The sequence below is a fragment of the Pagrus pagrus genome (genome assembly GCF_965226575.1).
Source record: "Pagrus pagrus genome assembly, chromosome: 16".
NCBI classification, from domain to species: Eukaryota; Metazoa; Chordata; class Actinopteri; order Spariformes; family Sparidae; genus Pagrus; species Pagrus pagrus.
The window spans coordinates 29,309,131-29,328,418 of record NC_140200.1 but is presented as its reverse complement, the minus strand read 5'-3'; the positions used below and the strand labels follow the sequence as shown (position 1 = coordinate 29,328,418).

The following is a 19,288-nucleotide window of genomic DNA, read 5'->3' as shown; positions in this document are numbered from 1 at the left end:
TGGATCCACTGCAGGCTATGAATAATTTAATATTAACAGTGTAGACTTGTAGCATTCTGTACAAACAGGAGCTATTTCCTGATTATGTCTGATGGAGCTTCACAATAACATACTTGTGGTGGGTTATACAAAGCCTGAACTGAATACAGTGCCTCATAACCATTCAGGGATGGACGTTTCTTAGAGGATACCGTCACAAAATAAAAAGGGACAACAGTGCATTCTGTCAGCTGTGGCAGTGGAGTTAGGATCGCTGGTGGCGCTGCTTCACATGAGCCCCGTCTGCTCAGGCATCTGTTAGTTACTTCCTGCCAGCTCAGACAATCTGGAGCAGCAAAGATTTTAGGTTTTTACTGCCTTCATCCAGCAGGGGTCAGTGTGGCCTGCTGGAAGAAGCCCAGTCCATATTTGAGGCTGGTTGAGGCTTGGGCAGATGGAGGGAGGTAGAGAGGAGAGGTCAGAGGGAGGAGGGATAGAAGGGGTGAAGATGCAACTCTGTCTGGCCCCTGCTGAGGAGGAGGACAAAGAGGGGAGGAAGAGGTGGGAGCATATGCTTTAATGACAGTGTCTTCCTGCTCTGGCTAAGGCCAAGGTGTGTTGTGGAATGTGGAAGACACCGGCTGGGACAGGATGCTCACTGCGTGTGGTGAGGAGGAAGACTGACCTTGCTGAGGTGATAAGGCAGCCATGTATGGTAGAGAGTTTTCAATATTCATCAGGAGCTGGCTTATGGCAGAAGCATTATTATTTAAGGTACTGCACGTTTGTGTAAAAGCACAGGAAACATCAATTAAGCCAACATCTCTCATGGACCCCAAAACAACATGATCGTACCAGACCTTTATTCAGCAGTGATACAGGTAATTAACCTAATGAAACAATGGAGTCAAAGTCAAACTGCCTTTCCCCTGCAGTACTGTACAGCACATGCACCAAGCAACCTAATAACTATGAAATGTAAAGGAGAATAGGGTCGACCCAGCATTCTCCTTGCCTCCTCAAATGCCTCTGCACCACTGCAGAAACCTAGACAGAGAGGGTCACTGCAGCATTTTGAGACACTGCCTCATGTAGACAGAAGGAAAATGAAAACCATCTGTAGCTGAAGCCAGGATGGTTGAAGAGCTGGGACATGCTGAGGGCTGTCATATTCTCTCACTCACTCACTGGCGTCCAACAGTATCACTCTCTCACTCACTCACTCACTCACTCACTAGTATCATAGAGTATCACTCATTCACTCACTAGTGTCGGAGAGTATCACTCACTCACTCACTCACTCACTCACTCACTCACTCACTCACTCATTCACTCGTATCAGAGAGTATCACTCTCTCACTCACTCTCTCACTCACTAGTATAAGATAGTATTACTCTCTCACTCACTCACTCACTCACTCACTCACTAGTATCAGAGAGCATCACTCACTCACTCACTAGAATCAGACAGCATCACTCACTCACTCACTCGTATCAGAGTATCACTCTCTCACTCACTCACTCACTCGTATCAGAGAGTATCACTCACTCACTCACTAGAATGAGAGATTATCACTCTCTCACTCACTCACTAGTATCAGAGTATCACTTACTCACTCACTCACTAGTATAAGAGAGTATCACTCTCTCACTCACTCACTCACTCACTCACTCGTATCAGAGAGTATCACTCTCTCAATTTCAATTTCAATTTTCAATAGCTTTATTGGCATGACAAGGCAGTGCTTATATTGCCAAAGCATATAACAATAAAATAATATTAATAAAAATAATAATAAAAATAAACAGATGATTAATGACAGTCAATCGCAGAATATACACATACACAATAAAATATAAACAACTTAACAATTGAGACATTTATCAAGCCACACAGAGAAGAAAAAAAAGAAGAAAATCATTGTGATCACAACTTATTTACAATATTTACAGGAGAGTTTTGGAGCGGTGGTTTGCTCCTATGTGGTGTTTCCGTGGTCGTCCCTCAGTCTGTGGCAGGAGGACACATACTCAGCTGCTTGTCTGCAGCACTTTGGTTTCTCACCTAAAACAAATTTTAATTTGTCTACGTCTGGAAGTGTCTCAAATTCCTCACAGTGGTTTTTAAATTTGGGGAAGAAATTTTGTCTAATTTGTTTATATTTGTCACAGCGGAGTAGAAAATGTTGCTCAGTCTCTACTTCTCCCTGTGAGCAGAGCGAGCAAAGTCTGTCCTCCCTGGGAGTCCAGGGTGAGTGAGTGAGTGTATCACTCACTCACTCACTCACTCACTCACTAGTATCAGAGATTATCACTCACTAGAATGAGAGATTATCACTCTCTCACTCACTCATTCGAGAGTATCACTCATTCACTCCTAGTATCAGAGAGCATCATTTACTCACTCACTCACTCACTCACTAGTATCAGAGAATATCACTCACTCACTCACTAGAATGAGAGATTATCACTCTCTCACTCACTAGTATCAAAGAGTATCACTCACTCACTCACTCACTCACTCACTCACTCACTCACTCACTCGTACCAGTGTATCACTCACTCACTCACTCACTCTCACTCACTACCAACAGAGTGTACCACTCACTCACTACACTGTGTGCACAATTATTTGGCAAGTCAGTATTTTGACCATTTCATCATTATCATGCATATTTTCCAACTCCAAGCTGTATAAACTGGAATGCTTATTGGATTTAAGCATATCAGGTGGTGCGTATTTGTGTAATGAGGGAGGGTGTGGCCTAAGGAGATCAACACCCTATATAAAGGTGTGCATAATTATTAGGCAGCTTCTTTTCCTCAGGCAAAATGGGCCAAAAAAGAAATTTAACTGACTCTGAAAAGTCAAAAAGTCTTCAGAGGGATGCAGCACTCTTGAAATTGCTAAGATATTGTGGCGTGATCACAGTGCCATCAAACGTTTTGTTGCAAATAGTCAATAGGGTTGCAAGAAACATGTTGAGAAAAAAAGATGCAAATTAACTGCCAAAGATTTTAGAAAAACCAAACGTGAAGCTACCAGGAACCCATTATCCTCCTGTGCTGTCATATTCCAGAACTGCAACCTACCTGGAGTGGCCAGAAGTACAAGGTGTTCAGTGCTCAGAGACATGGCCATGGTTAGGAGGGCTGAAACCCGACCACCACTGGACAAAACACATAAGTTGAAACATGAAGACTGGGCCAAGAAATATCTGAAGACAGATTTTTCAAAGATTTTATGGACTGATGAGATGAGAGTGACCCTTGACGGACCAGATGGATGGGCCCATGGCTGGATCAGTAATGTGCACAGAGCTTCACTTCAACTCAGACGCCAGCAAGGTGGAGGTGGGATACTGGTATGGGTTGGTATTACTAAAGATGAGCTAGTTGGACCTTTTCAGATTGAAGATGGACTCAAACTCAACTCCCAAACCTACTGCCAGTTTTTAGAAGACAATTTCTTCAAGCAGTGGTACTGGAAAAAGTCTGCATGTTTCAAGAGGACCATGATTTTTATGCAGGACAATACTCCGTCGCATGCATCAAAGTACTCCTCTGTGTGGCTAGGAAGTAAAGGCCTTAAAGATAAAAGAATAATGACATGGCCCCCTTCCTCACCTGACCTAAACCCTATTGACAACTTGTGGTCCCTTCTTAAAAGGTAGATTTACGGTGAAGGTATACAGTATAGTACACCTCTCTGAACAGGGTCTGGGAGGCTGTGGTTGCTGCTGCACAAAAAGTTGATCGTAAACAGATCAAGAAACTGACAGACTCCATGAATGGAAGGCTTATGACTGTTATTGAAAAGAAGGGTGGCTATGTTGGTCAATGTTTTTTTTTTTTTCTTTTCATTTTTCATTTAGTTGCATAGTTGCATAATTCTGCACACATAGATATTCTCCTAAGAAAGCCAAAACTTCACTTTTTCTTTCTGAAATATTCAGGTTTGGATTGGTCAAGAGCACTGTAGTTGTTGCAATAATAAAATTAATTTTCAAAAATACAACTTGCCTAATAATTGTGCACACAGTGTAGTATCAGAGAGTATCACTCTCTCACTCACTCACTTGTATCAGAGTGTATCACTCACTTGTATCAGAGTGTACCACTCACCAGTATCAGTGTATCACTCACCAGTATCAGAGTGTATCACTAACTTATATCAGAGTGTATCACTCACTTGTATCAGAGTGTATCACTCAGTTGTATCAGTGTATCACTCACCAGTATCAGAGTGTATCACTCGGTTGTATCAAAGTGTATCACTCACTTGTATCAGAGTGTATCACTCACCAGTATCAGAGTGTATCACTCACTTGTATCAGAGTGCACCACTCACCAGGATCACTCACTCACTCACTCACTCACTCACTCACTCACTCCCTCCTAGTATCAGAGAGCATCACTCACACACTCACTCACTGACTAGTATCAGAGTGTATCACTCACCAGTATCAGAGTGTATCACTCACTTGTATCAGAGTGCACCACTCACCAGGATCACTCACTCACTCACTCACTCACTCCCTCCTAGTATCAGAGAGCATCACTCACACACTCACTCACTGACTAGTATCAGAGTGTATCACTCACTCACTCACTCACTCATTAACTAGTATCAGAGAGTATCACTCACTCACTCACTCACTCACTCACTCACTCACTCATTCATTCACTAGTATCAGAGAGCATCACTCACTCACTCACTCACTCACTCACTCACTCACTCACTCACTCCTAGTATCAGAGAGCATCACTCACACACTCACTGACAAGTATCAGTGTGTATCACTCACTCACTCATTCACTAGTATCAGAGAGTATCACTCACTCACTCACTCACTCACTCATTCATTCACTAGTATCAGAGAGCATCACTCACTCACTCACTCACTCCTAGTATCAGAGTATCACTCACTCACTCATTCGCTAGTATCAGAGAGTATCACTCACTCACTCACTCACTCCTAGTATCAGAGAGTATCACTCACTCACTCATTCACTAGTATCAGAGAGCATCACTCACTCACTCACTCACTCACTCACTCACTCACTCCTAGTATCAGAGAGCATCACTCGCGCACTCACTCACTAACTAGTATCAGAGTGAATCACTCACTCACTCATTCGCTAGTATCAGAGAGTATCACTCACTCAATCATTCACTTTCTCACTCACTCACTCCTAGTATCAGAGGGCATCACTCACTCACTCACTCATTCACTCCTAGTATCAGAGATTATCACTCACTCACTCATTCACTAGTATCAGAGCATCACTCACTCACTCACTCACTCACTCACTCACTCACTCACTCATTCATTCACTAGTATCAGAGAGCATCACTCACTCACTCACTCACTCACTCCTAGTATCAGAGAGCATCACTCACACACTCACTCACTGACTAGTATCAGAGTGTATCACTCACTCACTCATTCACTAGTATCAGAGAGTATCACTCACTCACTCACTCACTCACTCACTCACTCACTCATTCACTAGTATCAGAGAGCATCACTCACTCACTCACTCACTCACTCACTCACTCCTAGTATCAGAGATTATCACTCACTCACTCCTAGTATCAGAGTGAATCACTCACTCACTCATTCGCTAGTATCAGAGAGTATCACTCACTCACTCATTCACTTACTCACTCACTCACTCCTAGTATCAGAGGGCATCACTCACTCACTCATTCACTCCTAGTATCAGAGATTATCACTCACTCACTCATTCACTAGTATCAGAGAGCATCACTCACTCACTCACTCACTCACTCACTCACTCACTCACTCGTATCAGAGAGTATCACTCTCTCACTCACTCACTCACTCCTAGTATCAGAGATTATCATTCACTCACTCACTCACTCACTCACTCACTCACTCCTAGTATCAGAGTATCACTCACTCACTCACTCACTAGTATCAGAGTGTATCTATCACTCACTTATTCACAAGTATCAGAGTGTATCTATCACTCACTCATTCACTAGTATCAGAGTGTATCTATCACTCACTCATTCACTAGTATCAGAGTGTATCTATCACTCACTCATTCACTAGTATCAGAGTGTATCTATCACTCACCCACTAGAATCAAAGAGCATCACTCACACACACACTTACCCTGTGTGGACCTTAAATAAACTCTGCTTACTGCTCATTGTCAAATTGCATTTTCAAGTCACCACTTACCTCATGAGAACATCAAAATGCTTTGCTCCTCTTAAATATTGTTTCCAATAAAAATTGCTGCCACTTGTGTATTTTTTGTACATGTAAAATAATTCTGCACAATGTTGGGGCTGCCAGGTTATTTACATTTTTATACTTCCACAAAATGGAGCAGGCTGGAGGCCAAAATAAGTCTGTTTAACATCAAATTATGAAACCAATTCACAGTTTTTTCCCCCATGTACAAGCTACCACTTACCTCAGCTGAAATTTGACACCCTGTCTGCTCCCCTCGCAGCAGCACCGTCAGTGATGAAATAGGAAACTTGCATTTTTTTCAAGTGCAGGCTGTGTGATAAGCAACTGTAGCGACTTACGTGCTGTTGATAATCTGGAACCTTTCTCCTTTCCTGAAGCTGAGGTCATCTTCTGTCCGTGCCTCGTAGTCATAAAGTGCCACAAAGAGGGTGACTCCTGCAGGAGGGATGAAAACAATGTCAAAACTCTGCAGATAAGCCAGAGAAAATAAAGCTCAGAATCATTTTTGACTGATGCACTAGTAGCTGCAGTACACTGAGAAAATAAGTTACAGTCTAAAGGTCATGTGGAATTTAATGGGAACTTACTTTTTTAAGTAATGATTGATGCTCAAATTGAATGAAAACAGGCCACCAGGGAAGCAAAGGATATTGATATAATATATTCCCAAAAATGACATTTTTATGTCAATTTTAACTGGTCATGTCTCTGCATTGGACACTTCTGTTCTGTTGGAGTTTGCTATTATCATCAGTATCTTTATTAATATATAGCAATACCAGTATTTCTCATACATAAGCTTTACTTGGGCGACCTGCCCAGGTAAATTAAGACACGCCCGGGTAGATAAAATCCGTATTCAAATTAACTGTAGTTGATGGTGAGCCATTCCTGGACTGAGGAGCTCAGAGCCAAGGACTGCCGACCTTACTCTCCCTCCTGCCATTGTGGTATGATAAACATCAAAAACTGTACAAGGCCAGCAACTTATAGGCCAAAAATAGTTATTCATAAGCATTTTTTGACTAGTTTATTCATATCACACACAACACTGTCAAACACTGCGGCATTCACCACCACCACAAGTAAATTCTCAGCCTGTGGAAAACACTGGATACCAGATTGTTCATGAGTGATATATCTTGACAAATATTGGATGTATTACAAATTTATTTTGTTCAAACATCCTTGTTCCCAAAAGGATAAATCACAATAACTTTGGTGAACTCCTGACTTTTTTTGACATCAGCATGTCAAATTTTTCAATTATCCGGTGCAATATCTCAACATCTAAATGATTGATTGGCAAATAATTCAGTACAAATATCCACTGGTCCCAGGGGATGAATCGACTTGTTGATCCTCTGACTTTTCTTCAAGATCCCCCACTAAGTTGACATTTTTGGTTGGGACTGAAACGTCTCAACAACTATTGGATGGATTGTTGTGAACTGTAATAACTTATCACATTCCCATCAGGAACCTGTTATATACATTTACTGCCATTAGACAACTCTGCTTAACATGCCCTCTGCTCTGATCACCAACACCTGCCTGCTCCTAGCGCAACTGCCATCTCTCTCTCTCTCTATCTCTCGCTCACCCTCGCTCACCCCCACACAAACTAAGTACTGCCCTATTCCGTAAAAAGGAGCCATGCCACTCTTTTATTACCATGTACACTTGAGCCAATGGCTCGCATTTTGGGAACAATTGCATTGCTTCTATGGCTTCTCAAACTCAGTATCCAAGCTTGGAGGATGACATATGACTTGCAGATTCTACGATAGTCACATGTCATTGTTGGATTTTTCAGCTTACAGCTTACATTTTTTATATTTGAGCACAAAATCAAAAATTAAATATAAAAACAGGGCAAAAATACACTGAAGTGAGGAGGCTTTAAATGAAGTGCTTGTGCTTGCCAGCGATAGTGGTCAGGTTTGAGGGGCTGCCTTTGACAATTTCTTTGGCTTTTCAAAATGGACAATAGAAAAATTGCGCTCACTTCAGAACATGTTTATTGAGAAGTTACATCAAGCTGAATTTTTAACTCTTTCACAAGTTCCCATTTTTTCCATTGTGCACTGAACTACTTTATAGAGATGGTCCAATATAATTTTTTCCTTCCCAATACTGACACCGAGACCTCAACTTTGTATATCCGCTGACACTGGATACTGATCTAATACCAGTATATATACATTATTCATCATAATTATTTTCAACATCAATATACTACTAACCCCTAAATTCCACCAGATCAGTGTTCGGTCTGTCTCCACTCTGCCACAGCAGCGGAGCCAATAGGTTTCACTCTAGTCTATGTGTGTACTGCGTTGCGTATCTACTCTGTTACAGCTCTGGCAGTCCGGACGCTTCTGTAGCAGATACCAGGAGCATAGCAAGCTTTTCAAAAGTGTGGGGGATGGATGTGGTCTTTCCAGTTAAGAGAAATTGTTCCAGATGCCGTAACATTTACATTCCCTCCTGCTCAAATCTTTCTCTAAACTGCATGTCAACAACATCTAGAACTTTGTAGAATTCAGTCCTGTAGTAGTCAGAAGGGGACGTATGTACATGTGCAGGAGCACTACCTGTGAAGCACTGAGGTGGGATACGGACACGAGGAGAGGCAATAGGAGTGAGATGGAGTGTCTCACACATCCTTGTTGCCTCTCATTTACCCATTCACACACGTACGAACAGGGTTCAAAATTAGCGGTCGCCAGTCGCCAGTGGCGACTAACTTTGAACCTTTGGCGAGTAAAGGAAGCCGGCTAACCGGCCACTCTGGCGAGTGAAAAAAAAATAGGGTCCGTCTATGGTCCAACTACTTTGATGTTCCTCCCGCCCCGGCTGTGACGCTTGGGTTGTGCGCCGATGTCCTACAGATCTTCAAGCTCACAACATGCTGTAAAGCAAGGATTTGCTTTGGGGTGCGTCTCAGCTCGGGTCAGCAAAATTAACAGGCTGACAGTGACAATCACGTGAAACTGAGGCGAACTCATTCATGCTTGCCTCTGATTATACTGATAACAGTCTACCTATTAGCTTCCAATGTAGACGCGCGACATGCGCGCTCACAACCCAAAGCGGCGCATAGCCGCGTGCATTCGGTGCGACGGCGACGCCGTTTTTTCCCCCCGTGCATGTCCGTGGAGCTGTGAGCCGCGGACGTGCATGGTTCCCTACGTTGCTGTGTCAGGCAGGTGTTTCCCACGGAGCTCTGCCCCGTTTCAAAGGTGAAGGAAGCCCTAAGTGGAAAGACGTTGCCTCCGCGATGTAGAATGTGGTTTATAGAAGAGAAACACACATTTCAGGACCGCTGACTTGTATCATCAAAACAGACACATGTAAACACAGAAAGCTGAAAATCACTGGACATGTCTGTTGGGATTATACAAATCAACAGTGTAAAGTAGAGCTGTCAAGATGTATGCAGTAGTTAATTATTGCATATCCTACTGCACCTATCACTCCTATTGTTTCTGATGTACAGGTGCATTAGAATGTCATGGGAGAGTTTATTAAGGCCTATGTCACTAAGTCAATTCAAAAAGTGAAACTAATACATTATATATGTGTCCATTACACACAGAATGAAACATCCCATGTCTTTATTTATTCAGTTTATTTTAATAGTAATAATTATGGCTAACATTCAATGAAGACCTAAAATTAAGTATCCCCAAAAATTTAAATATTTGGCCTTCTGAAAATTATGTCCATCTATATGCACTCATACTATAATGTAATTATTAGTTTATCTGATGAAGAGGGTCAAGTCCTCTAGACTGAATTTCTGTGTATCTGTTTTAATGGTTTTAGATTAAGTGAAGTAAAGTTGATTAGTTGATTTATCTGCTTTAACAATGCAAGTTAATACATTAAATGTTAATAATTTTCAGCAAAGAAAGTATGTTTTATAAATAAACCTTTAAGGAAAAAAAGGCAAATTTGACTCATTCCCTTATTCCACACAATAATATGCTAATATTGCTATGATATGTGTTAAAAATGCTCATGAGTGTATTATAACAGTTAAACACGTTGAAAAGTATACAAAACAGCTATACATAATTTTTTAAGGCTAAAAAAGTTAAGTTTGAACCCTGCGTACGAATATATCTGGGAAACAGACAGGTACCAAAAACAACGTGTGTAACGTTCTCTGATGTTCAAAAATGTTAACTACTCCTTATATGTTTAGTAAACAGGTAGGCACCAAACCCACGTATGTATTTTTCTAATGTTTTTATGAGTTCAGAGCAGACAGGAAGTCACACACCAAAACAACAATATAACATACGGTTAATTTTCATAATAAAAAACTCCTAAAAATCTCAAAAAAGAGACAAATCCAAGCACTTCTTCTAATCCTATTCCAAGACCAAACAACAGTAATGTGGTATGGCCAAAACAATCAAGTCAATCAAAACACTGTATAATAGCATCCATATGATTATAAACACACTGGAAAGTTTTGTTCAGTGCTTTTTATGCCAAAATCCTCAATGTAATTTCAGATTTCTGCACAATTTCTATGAAGACGATATCCACAACCTCCCTAATGCGTTTGGCTTCTGTAGTGACAAAACAAGTTTCACACTCACACAGCAATAGAGCTGTTGTGGAAAATTGTAAAAACTTACCAAAGTGTGAAACTACAGTACTCTGGTTATGTAATTAATTTTAATGCACTAAATACTAAGACTTCAACCTCGCCAAGATGCTGTTCCGGAGCTTGTTGCGTTGAATAATGGCCAGAACATATATTGCAAAATATTATGTCACACTGAAATTGACCTTTGATCTTTTGGATAAAAAAAAATGCCATAACTTTATCATTTTCTCCTAAAATAATTCTAATCAGTCCAAGTGAACATTTGTGTCAAATTTTAAGAAATTCCCTCAAGGCGATCTTGAGATATTGCATTCACGAGAATGAGGCTGAGGGATGAATGGATGGATGGGTGGACAACCCCCATAAAACATAATGCCTCTGGGTAGGGCAATCACCAGTGCAGAGGCATAAAAATGATCATTGTATGACTGCTTGTATTTCTTGCATCATTAAACTTCATTTTAACAATGTTGCTGCGCTGCCAAAATCAACTGTCCAACGTTATTATTCCCAATAGGAATGATGGCCAAAACAATGTAATAAATGATTCTATTAGAGACTTGGATCGCTGTCTATCTCAGTAACTTATGAGATTAGACAAATCAAACTAACCTAACAGAGCGTGAGATATCACAAAAGCAGCACAAAGCAGCAAAAGTGTTTTGCTCAGGCCTGAGGTGACTGCAGCTGTTTAGCTGTTTCATGCCTCTGAGTGTTTGACAAATGGAACTTGAATGTGCACTTCTTCAAAGTACACTTAAACTCTATTGATCGCATTTATTCAAGTTAATTTCACTTCAGCTCTCACCTGGCTGAAGCTTTCTGGCAAACAGTGCTGATATGAAGAGGCTATGTGAGGCTCTTGCTGATGAGACTGTAGATAGAGAGAACCTGCGGCTATTCATGTGATAACTAACACAAAAAAAGGGAGAGCAGACTGTTATAAAGACAGTGTCTGCTTGAAACACTTTTCTAACCTTCACAACATAACGCCCATAATGCATCACAGCTGGGGTTTGCACTGTTAAGATGTTCCATTAGGTCAGCAGAGGTGGGTGCTACGTATATTTTTTAGACGTCATTTTAGAGTTATCTACTGAGTTTCACTCAATTAGTTACACAAAGTCAAAGGACTGGCTATAAGATGTCTGATGCCTCTTGCAGTTTGGTTTCCTCTGTAGTGCAACGGTGTGGAGTGATTGTGACTATTAGGCAAACAAGCTGGGCAGCTGTGTTATAGCAGAAGTTGAGAGGAAGGGGCAGTTTCACCATCACTGAGCAGCAGGTTTCATCCTTCCATCCATCACTGAATCAAACCACATAAGGCCTCTGGCCCTGACAAGCTCAGAGGCAGGGTACTTAAGGACTGCTCTGCTCAGCTACGTGGAGTGTTCACTAGACTGTTTCAGTGCCTTTTGGACTCGGGAAACGTCCCCAATAATTGGAAGGAATCCACCATAATTCCAATCCCCAAAAAGACACCAGCTAAGTAGCTGAAAGACTACAGACCAGTGGCCCTGACGTCCATGCTGTGCAAATGCATGGAGAGAGTCCTGTGTGACCTCCTGGCCAAAATGCTGTCACACAAAATGGATCCTCTTCATTTTGCCTACAAGGCAAAAAGGGGTGTGGAGGACGCAAGTCTCACACTGTTGAATACCGTCACTAAACACCTGGACTCTCCACATCCTCACACCAGGATCTTATTTATGGACTTCTCTTCTGCTTTTAACACTGTGCACATAGACACGAGGGATGCAGCGGTAGAGTTTTCCCACAGTTCGGTATGCATCACAGTTTTTGGGCCACCGTAACGGTACGGTTTCGTTATCTTAATATAAAACTACTCACAGTAGCAAAGGCAATATTGCATGTAAATATAATTAAAAGCAGATATAGTCAAACCACAAACCTTATTATAAAAATTTAACACTTATCTTAATTGCCTTCCATAAAAAACATATGCAGTATCCAATCAAGTTAAACAGTAGGGATGTGAAATCGGCCCTGTCTTCATATCATTCGATCTGGCCACTGTCGATCGCCGATAGGCGATCCAATCGCCTGAGAGGGCGTGCACAGTTACGTCAGCTAAAAAAAAAAAAAAAAAACCTTGCCTGGCGCTAACATGGCCGACAGCAATTTGGTGCCAAAAAGGAACGCACAATCAGCTATTTGGGCATACAGTATTTCAGGTTTTTCCCGGATGCGAACGGTGAGCCTAAAGACCTGACCCAACCTATTTGCACAATATGCAAAAAATGTGTGCCTGTGAAGGACAAGCAGACAACAAATTTATTTGGGCACATTCGAGTACATCACCCCTCCGAGGCCGCAAAACGGCCCCCAACCAGCGCTGCGAGATCAGGTGCTGCGGACGGATCAAATACATCTGGGCAGCCCACAATATCTGCAGCTTTTGCAAAATCAACGAAATACAAGCAAGGCAGCGAAAGATGGGCTCAGTGTACAACAGCTGTTGCAAGATATCTGGCGAAGGAGTCAGTCCCGTTTCAGACAGTTGAGAGAGAAAGTTTCAAAAAAATGCTGGCTACACTGGATGCGCAATATGAGCCACCTGGCAGGAAATATTTCTCGGAGACCGCTATACCAAAACTATATGATCAGCTGAAAGGGGAAATCACCAGCGAATTAAAAGAGGCCAACTTCATTGCTCTTACTACCGACATGTGGTCGAGCCTTAACATGTCTCCCTATATGTCTATAACCGTCCACTATGTTTCAAAAGACTGGACATTAAAATCAAAATGTCTTGAGACAGCTTTTGCACCGGAGAGTCATACCGCAGCGGTGCTCGCTGAAGCACTCCAGGATGGGTTGCAAGCATGGGGAGTGGGAGAGGAGAAAGTGGTCTGCATCACCACCGACAACGGAGCCAACATCGTTGCAGCTGTTGTGATCTGAAGTGGCCATGGATCAGCTGTTTCGGGCATAATTTGAATTTGGCGGTCAACAATGCCTTGAATAAAGAAAAAGCCAAAACGGACCGGGCTTTCGGTGTGTGTCGCCAAATAAGCGGAGCCTTTTCACACAGTTGGCAAAGGCGGCAGCAACTCAGGAAAGAACAAGAGCAACAAGGGATAAAAGAGACGCTTTCTCTGATAACTGTAAGTAAAATATAGCCTAAGAAATACAAAAAATATTTTTACACAGGGAATAGGGCAGTTACAAAGTATTAATACCGCTATTGCGCTTATAACCATTTCCCCCCGTTATGTTTTCCCTTGTAAAATAGGATTGCGCAACACGCTGGGGCAGCAAGTATGCCATGACAGACAGGATACTGACCCTGCTGCCTCACATCAGAAGGGTTTTTGCCGACGACAGGAGCCGGCGCACACTACCAACCAATAAGCTGGCAAGATGAAAGCGTGCTGGAGGCTATCAAAGAGGGACTGAAGTCTGTCTCTGAATTTACAGACATTATGTCAAGTGAGCGTGACGTCACCATCTCATCATTACTGCCTCTGCTGCACCTGATGACAGATACCCTCAAGGAGAAAGACACTGATGTCAAACTGACGGCAGACATTAAAAAAACAATCCTGGAGCAGCTCGACAACAGATACGACAACGACAAGACCATCCAGTTAATGCGCACAGCTACCTTCCTTGACCCGCGGTATAGGGCCAGTCACATGAGTGCAGCTGACCTGGACTATATCAGATGCCAGCTGGAGGATGAGATGGTGCTGTTCTGGAAGAAAGACACCCCCAGACCACCTGTGAGAGTCCAAGCGGACTCAGCAGATGAGGAGGATGCAGGACCCACCCAGCCGACCAAAAAGAAAAAAACACTGGGCCGTCTTCTTGGCACAGCCAGGCCTCCTGTTGTTGCAACGCCGGAGCAGCGAGCACACACGGAAATGGCAAATTACCTACAAGAAGAGATAGCTGATGGAGAAACAAATGCCCTTGAATGGTGGAGGGGGAACGAAAGCCGCTTCCCCTTGATGGCAAAAATGGCACAGAAATATTTGTGCATTCCCGCGACCAGCATGCCTTCAGAGCGTATTTTCAGTAAAGCGGGGAATGTTGTAACCCGGTACCGCAGTCTGCTAAAGTCAGAGAAAGTCAACATGCTTGTCTTCTTGTCAAATAATTTGTAAGCAAAAGTAGGCTACGCTATTTTTTTCACTTGTTTTTTGTACAGTAGGCTGCAGTGTTTTATTGCTTTAACGAATCGAAATAATGTCTAATGATAGACAAACCTCTATTATTTTGAAGTGATTTTATGTTGGTAGCATTTATGTTTTTGTAAGACAATCTACCCTCGTACTGAGCTTTTTTGTTTGCACATTATTTCGTTTATTACAGCCTATTACTATTTAGAAACATAGGTTTTGCGCCACATCTGTCTGAGCCTCTTCTTGGCGAATAATTTCCGCTGTGGCTCCTTATTTGTTTGAAGTGACAACTATTGGCAGCTGTAAGCAGTCACTTATTTATTTACTTATTTAATCAGTCTGTGTAAGACAGAACTGTCTGTGGCTCCAAATTTTATTTTGGTTTGGTTATATGTGAGGAGCATTTCATTTACGCACGCTGATCTCTCGATTTAATAAAGTTATTGTTGTTTAAATATATGCTGAATTATTTCTTTTGTGACTAAAAAGAAAGATAATATAGCGCACCACTTGTGGCGCAGAGAAAAGTGTTTGGTAAACAAGTAAGAAGAGGAAGAACAGAGGAGACAAAGAGAGCATGCGTCTGCGGCGCGCACCTCCGAAAAAAAGTGAGAAGGAAAAAAAGATGCAACAGGGTGTAATTAAGAGTTTAATATTCACTCCTCAGTTGCACAGATCAAAGGGCTCTGTATGTAGACATGTTGCTCCATGAGAAACATTTTTAAGTACACAGTAGAGCGCAGGTTCTAGAGATTTTTTCTTTAACATCTTATGGCAGTAAATTAATTAAAGATCGCCTTAAAGATCGCCATTTGAAAAAAAGATCAGGATCCTCCCTTCGATCGCCGATAGACGATCCGATCGAAAATCACTCCATCCCTATTAAACAGCAAACATTATTGTAGTATTGTATTGTACTGTATTGTATTGTATTGTTTAACTTTGTGTATTGAACCTAACAGGGCGTATTGAACGGTTTGATAAAATATTGAATATTGTTGCATCCCTAATAGACACCCTGCTCTATGCTCTTTTAGACCTCCAAGTTCATCCACCATTATTTTATGGATCAGGAATTTTTTTAAATGACAAGCCACAACAGGTGCTTTATAATGGTTTTAAATCAAACAAGCTGATTTTAAACACAGGTGTACCCCAGGGTTGTGTTTTATCTCCCGTTCTCTTCTCTGTGTACACGAACAACTTCACCTGTGACAGTGAGGGAATCAGCCTTTTTAAATATGCAGACGACGTGGCCCTGGTGGCTCACCTGACAGACAAAACTGCTCTGGACCGGTATCAGCAGGCTGTTGAAAACCTGGCCCAGATTTTTAACCAGCGCTGTCTTGAGTTAAATGTCCAAAAAACCAAAGAGCTGTGTTGTGGGGGCAGAAGAGAGTCAGCAACCGCTCTTCTCAAACCACTCGGCATCCAGGGTCAGCTTGTGGAGCCGGTTGAGTCTTTTAAATACCTTGGAACTGACCTGGACCTCTCCTTCTCTCAGCATGCAGACACCATTTTCAAAAAATCACAACAGCGCCTCTACGTGCTGAGGAAATTAAAGACTTTCAAGGTCAGCACACATGTATTAACTCTGGTTTACCAGTCTCTCATTGAATCCATACTCACTAGAGCCCGACCGATAAAGGATTTTTAAGGCCGATACGATACAAATATTTGGTGATTTAAAAATCCGATATTCCGATATATCGGCCGATATATATATATAGAAAAAAATTAATCCAGAAACGCGTAACAAAACATAAACAGATTTCCGTAACATTAGTTATTTGTAGTTATTTATGAGTCCTCACTGAAATAATATGATAATGCAGTTTAAAAATAAACTTGTTTGTTTTATTGTCACAACAGAACAGAGGAACATCAAAATTACTAGCTAAGTCAGTTTCACTCTCGGCTTACATGTAACAGCAGCAAAACTGGACATGGTAGTCACAAATATTGTCATGCTTATTTGAGTTAAGAGAACTGATGGGGATGTTCTTTTAATTGTTATTCAAGCATGGAACGCCAACACTCATAACATAGTTGAAGGGTGTTTCGTCCGTTTTTATTTTATTTTTTAAATATTCATTTATCGGCCATTGTAAATGCCGATACCGATAGTTTGGAAAATGCCTAATATCGGCCGATAATATCGGCCAGCCGATATATCGGTCGGGCTCTAATACTCACCTTCAACATCTCTTCCTGGTACAGCTTCCTCTCATTCAAACACAAACTCAAACTCTCCCGCACAGTTAACCAGGCCAGCAAAATCATTGGAGCACCACAAACCCCCCTCTCAGAACTGTACAGCCGGTCTGTGATCAGGAAGGCCACACTGATCACAGAAGACCTCTCTCACCTCCTCCACCACTGCTTCCAGCTGCTGCCATCAGGCAAACGTTATAAGGTTCCACTGGCCCGGAAAAACATCTATAAAAAATTCTTCATCCCCTCTGCAATAACCACCCTGAATAACCAAAAATGAACACATCTATCTATCTATCTATCTATCTATCTATCTATCTATCTATCTATCTATCTACACTTTGAGGGCAAGAACTCCTGCTAAGTTGAGTGGAAATTAGTTCCTACGCAGAGCAGCCTGGGCACAGTCAAACATAAAGGATATCCTGAGTAGGAGTATTCTCCACCTGAACAATGAGCACAGCACACAAAGGCCTGTGCTAATGCCGGCTGGACGTTCTTGACCGGGCCAGGCTGAGGTCAGCAGTGGAGCTGTAGCGGAGTCAGTGAGGTAAGGATTTTGGGATGCCATAGGAAGTCTTTAACTGAATCCTGAAGAGTGAGGGTTTTTGCATACAGAGGTGTATGTGTGTGGGCGGCTGTGAGCTTCCACTGGGTGCATAGAATGCTGTAATGCATAATTGCGTGGGAATAAAGTGAAAAGAAACAACCTTCACACTTCAGTATGTGTTGCAGATACTTTCCTCTTCTGACGAACAACAAAGACACATTAGTCCAAGACATACCCGTCAGATTTATTATTTCCTTCACCAATTTCTTCTGCTAGCCCTTAGTGTCTCTCAGAGCACTTGATATTGAATTATCAATATTCATTGATGGCTTTGATTGCTTTTAAGTTTTGATGCAGAAACTTACAAATGTCCTACTTTGCTTTTCAGGGCCATGACAAACCATGACCTGAGCACTGTCCTGCACCATTGCCCCTTGTCTGCCCTTCTCAGGGGCATTTCGGCTGACTGAACACATTGAATGTGATGAGAGAAATCATTATGATTGGCTGTTCAACTAAGTGAATAACTGCATGAGAAGAGAAAAAAAAGTAGAGCCCTGTGAGCATGTCACTGTAGTATCCATGATTTCATACATTTAGTGCAATTTCTCCTTATTTTTTACCTTTGCCTCTTCACCAGTGCCAATGACAACTTTTTATCAGAGATATTTTCCATTAACAGTGGCAACATTAGCGAGAGTGGTGTGAAAATGATAATAATAATAACATAATAACAGTTGTGTTGTATATTCACAGTTCTGAGTGTTTCCATTTTTCCATTTTTGAATGACAAATACAAACTACCACTACCAGTTGGTAAAGAGAGTATGTGTCTGCATATCACCAAAAGTAAACCACAACTGCAGCTCTTTGCTAACTATCCCTGGCTGCAGCTACCAACTGTTAGCTAATTTTTTTCAAAAGCTAATTAGCTCATGGTAATGGAACCAGTGGCCCTAGAGTTTGTTTGGACAGTGCCTTTGGATCATGTGGGGAGTCACCACAGGAAATGGGGCTCAGCTCAGGTGTGTTTAGTAGCCTGAGAGGGAACATGGTGGGACACCAGACTGGGACTGAACACAGCCTGACCGACAGATATCAGTTTGAAGATCAGGGGATAAAGTACAGAGGTGATTTACAGCAGCTCTGACCAGGATTCTGACTCCGGGGACAAGAATACATGTCAGCTGGGGACAGGAGAGGCATGAAGCAACAGAGAGAGAGAGACCAAAAGAGAGTGAGAGGACACTCTGTGGCTAGCTGGTTAGCATGCTAACTTCAATAGACATCTCTGCAACACAGTACATAGATGTCTTTGACAGAACATGAACACTATTGTGCCTTCTCACTCTGATGTTCATTTTTTGAATGTTTGAAAGTAATTCTGGCCATATCTTACAACATGTTTATTGTTTTTACTCCAAAGACTGGATTTCAGTTGGCCCTTTAAACATTTTAGGGAGCATTTTGATATTTTATATTTGACTAGAAAGTGCAAACAAGACCAAAATTGAAGTTGTCAGTGGTTTTCACACTT

General features: G+C 41.8%; 1 protein-coding gene across 4 annotated transcripts in view; it reads right to left on the bottom strand.

The window, feature by feature from the left end:
- fynb (FYN proto-oncogene, Src family tyrosine kinase b) overlaps positions 1–19,288 on the bottom strand; it is a 145,803-nt gene that overhangs the window by 34,963 nt on the left and 91,552 nt on the right. For all 4 annotated transcript variants that reach the window (XM_084376998.1, XM_084377000.1, XM_084377001.1 and 1 more), the window contains one exon: positions 6,551–6,647. In XM_084376998.1, the coding sequence (XP_084233124.1) occupies positions 6,551–6,647 (97 nt within the window). The remainder of the gene's footprint in view (positions 1–6,550; positions 6,648–19,288) is intronic.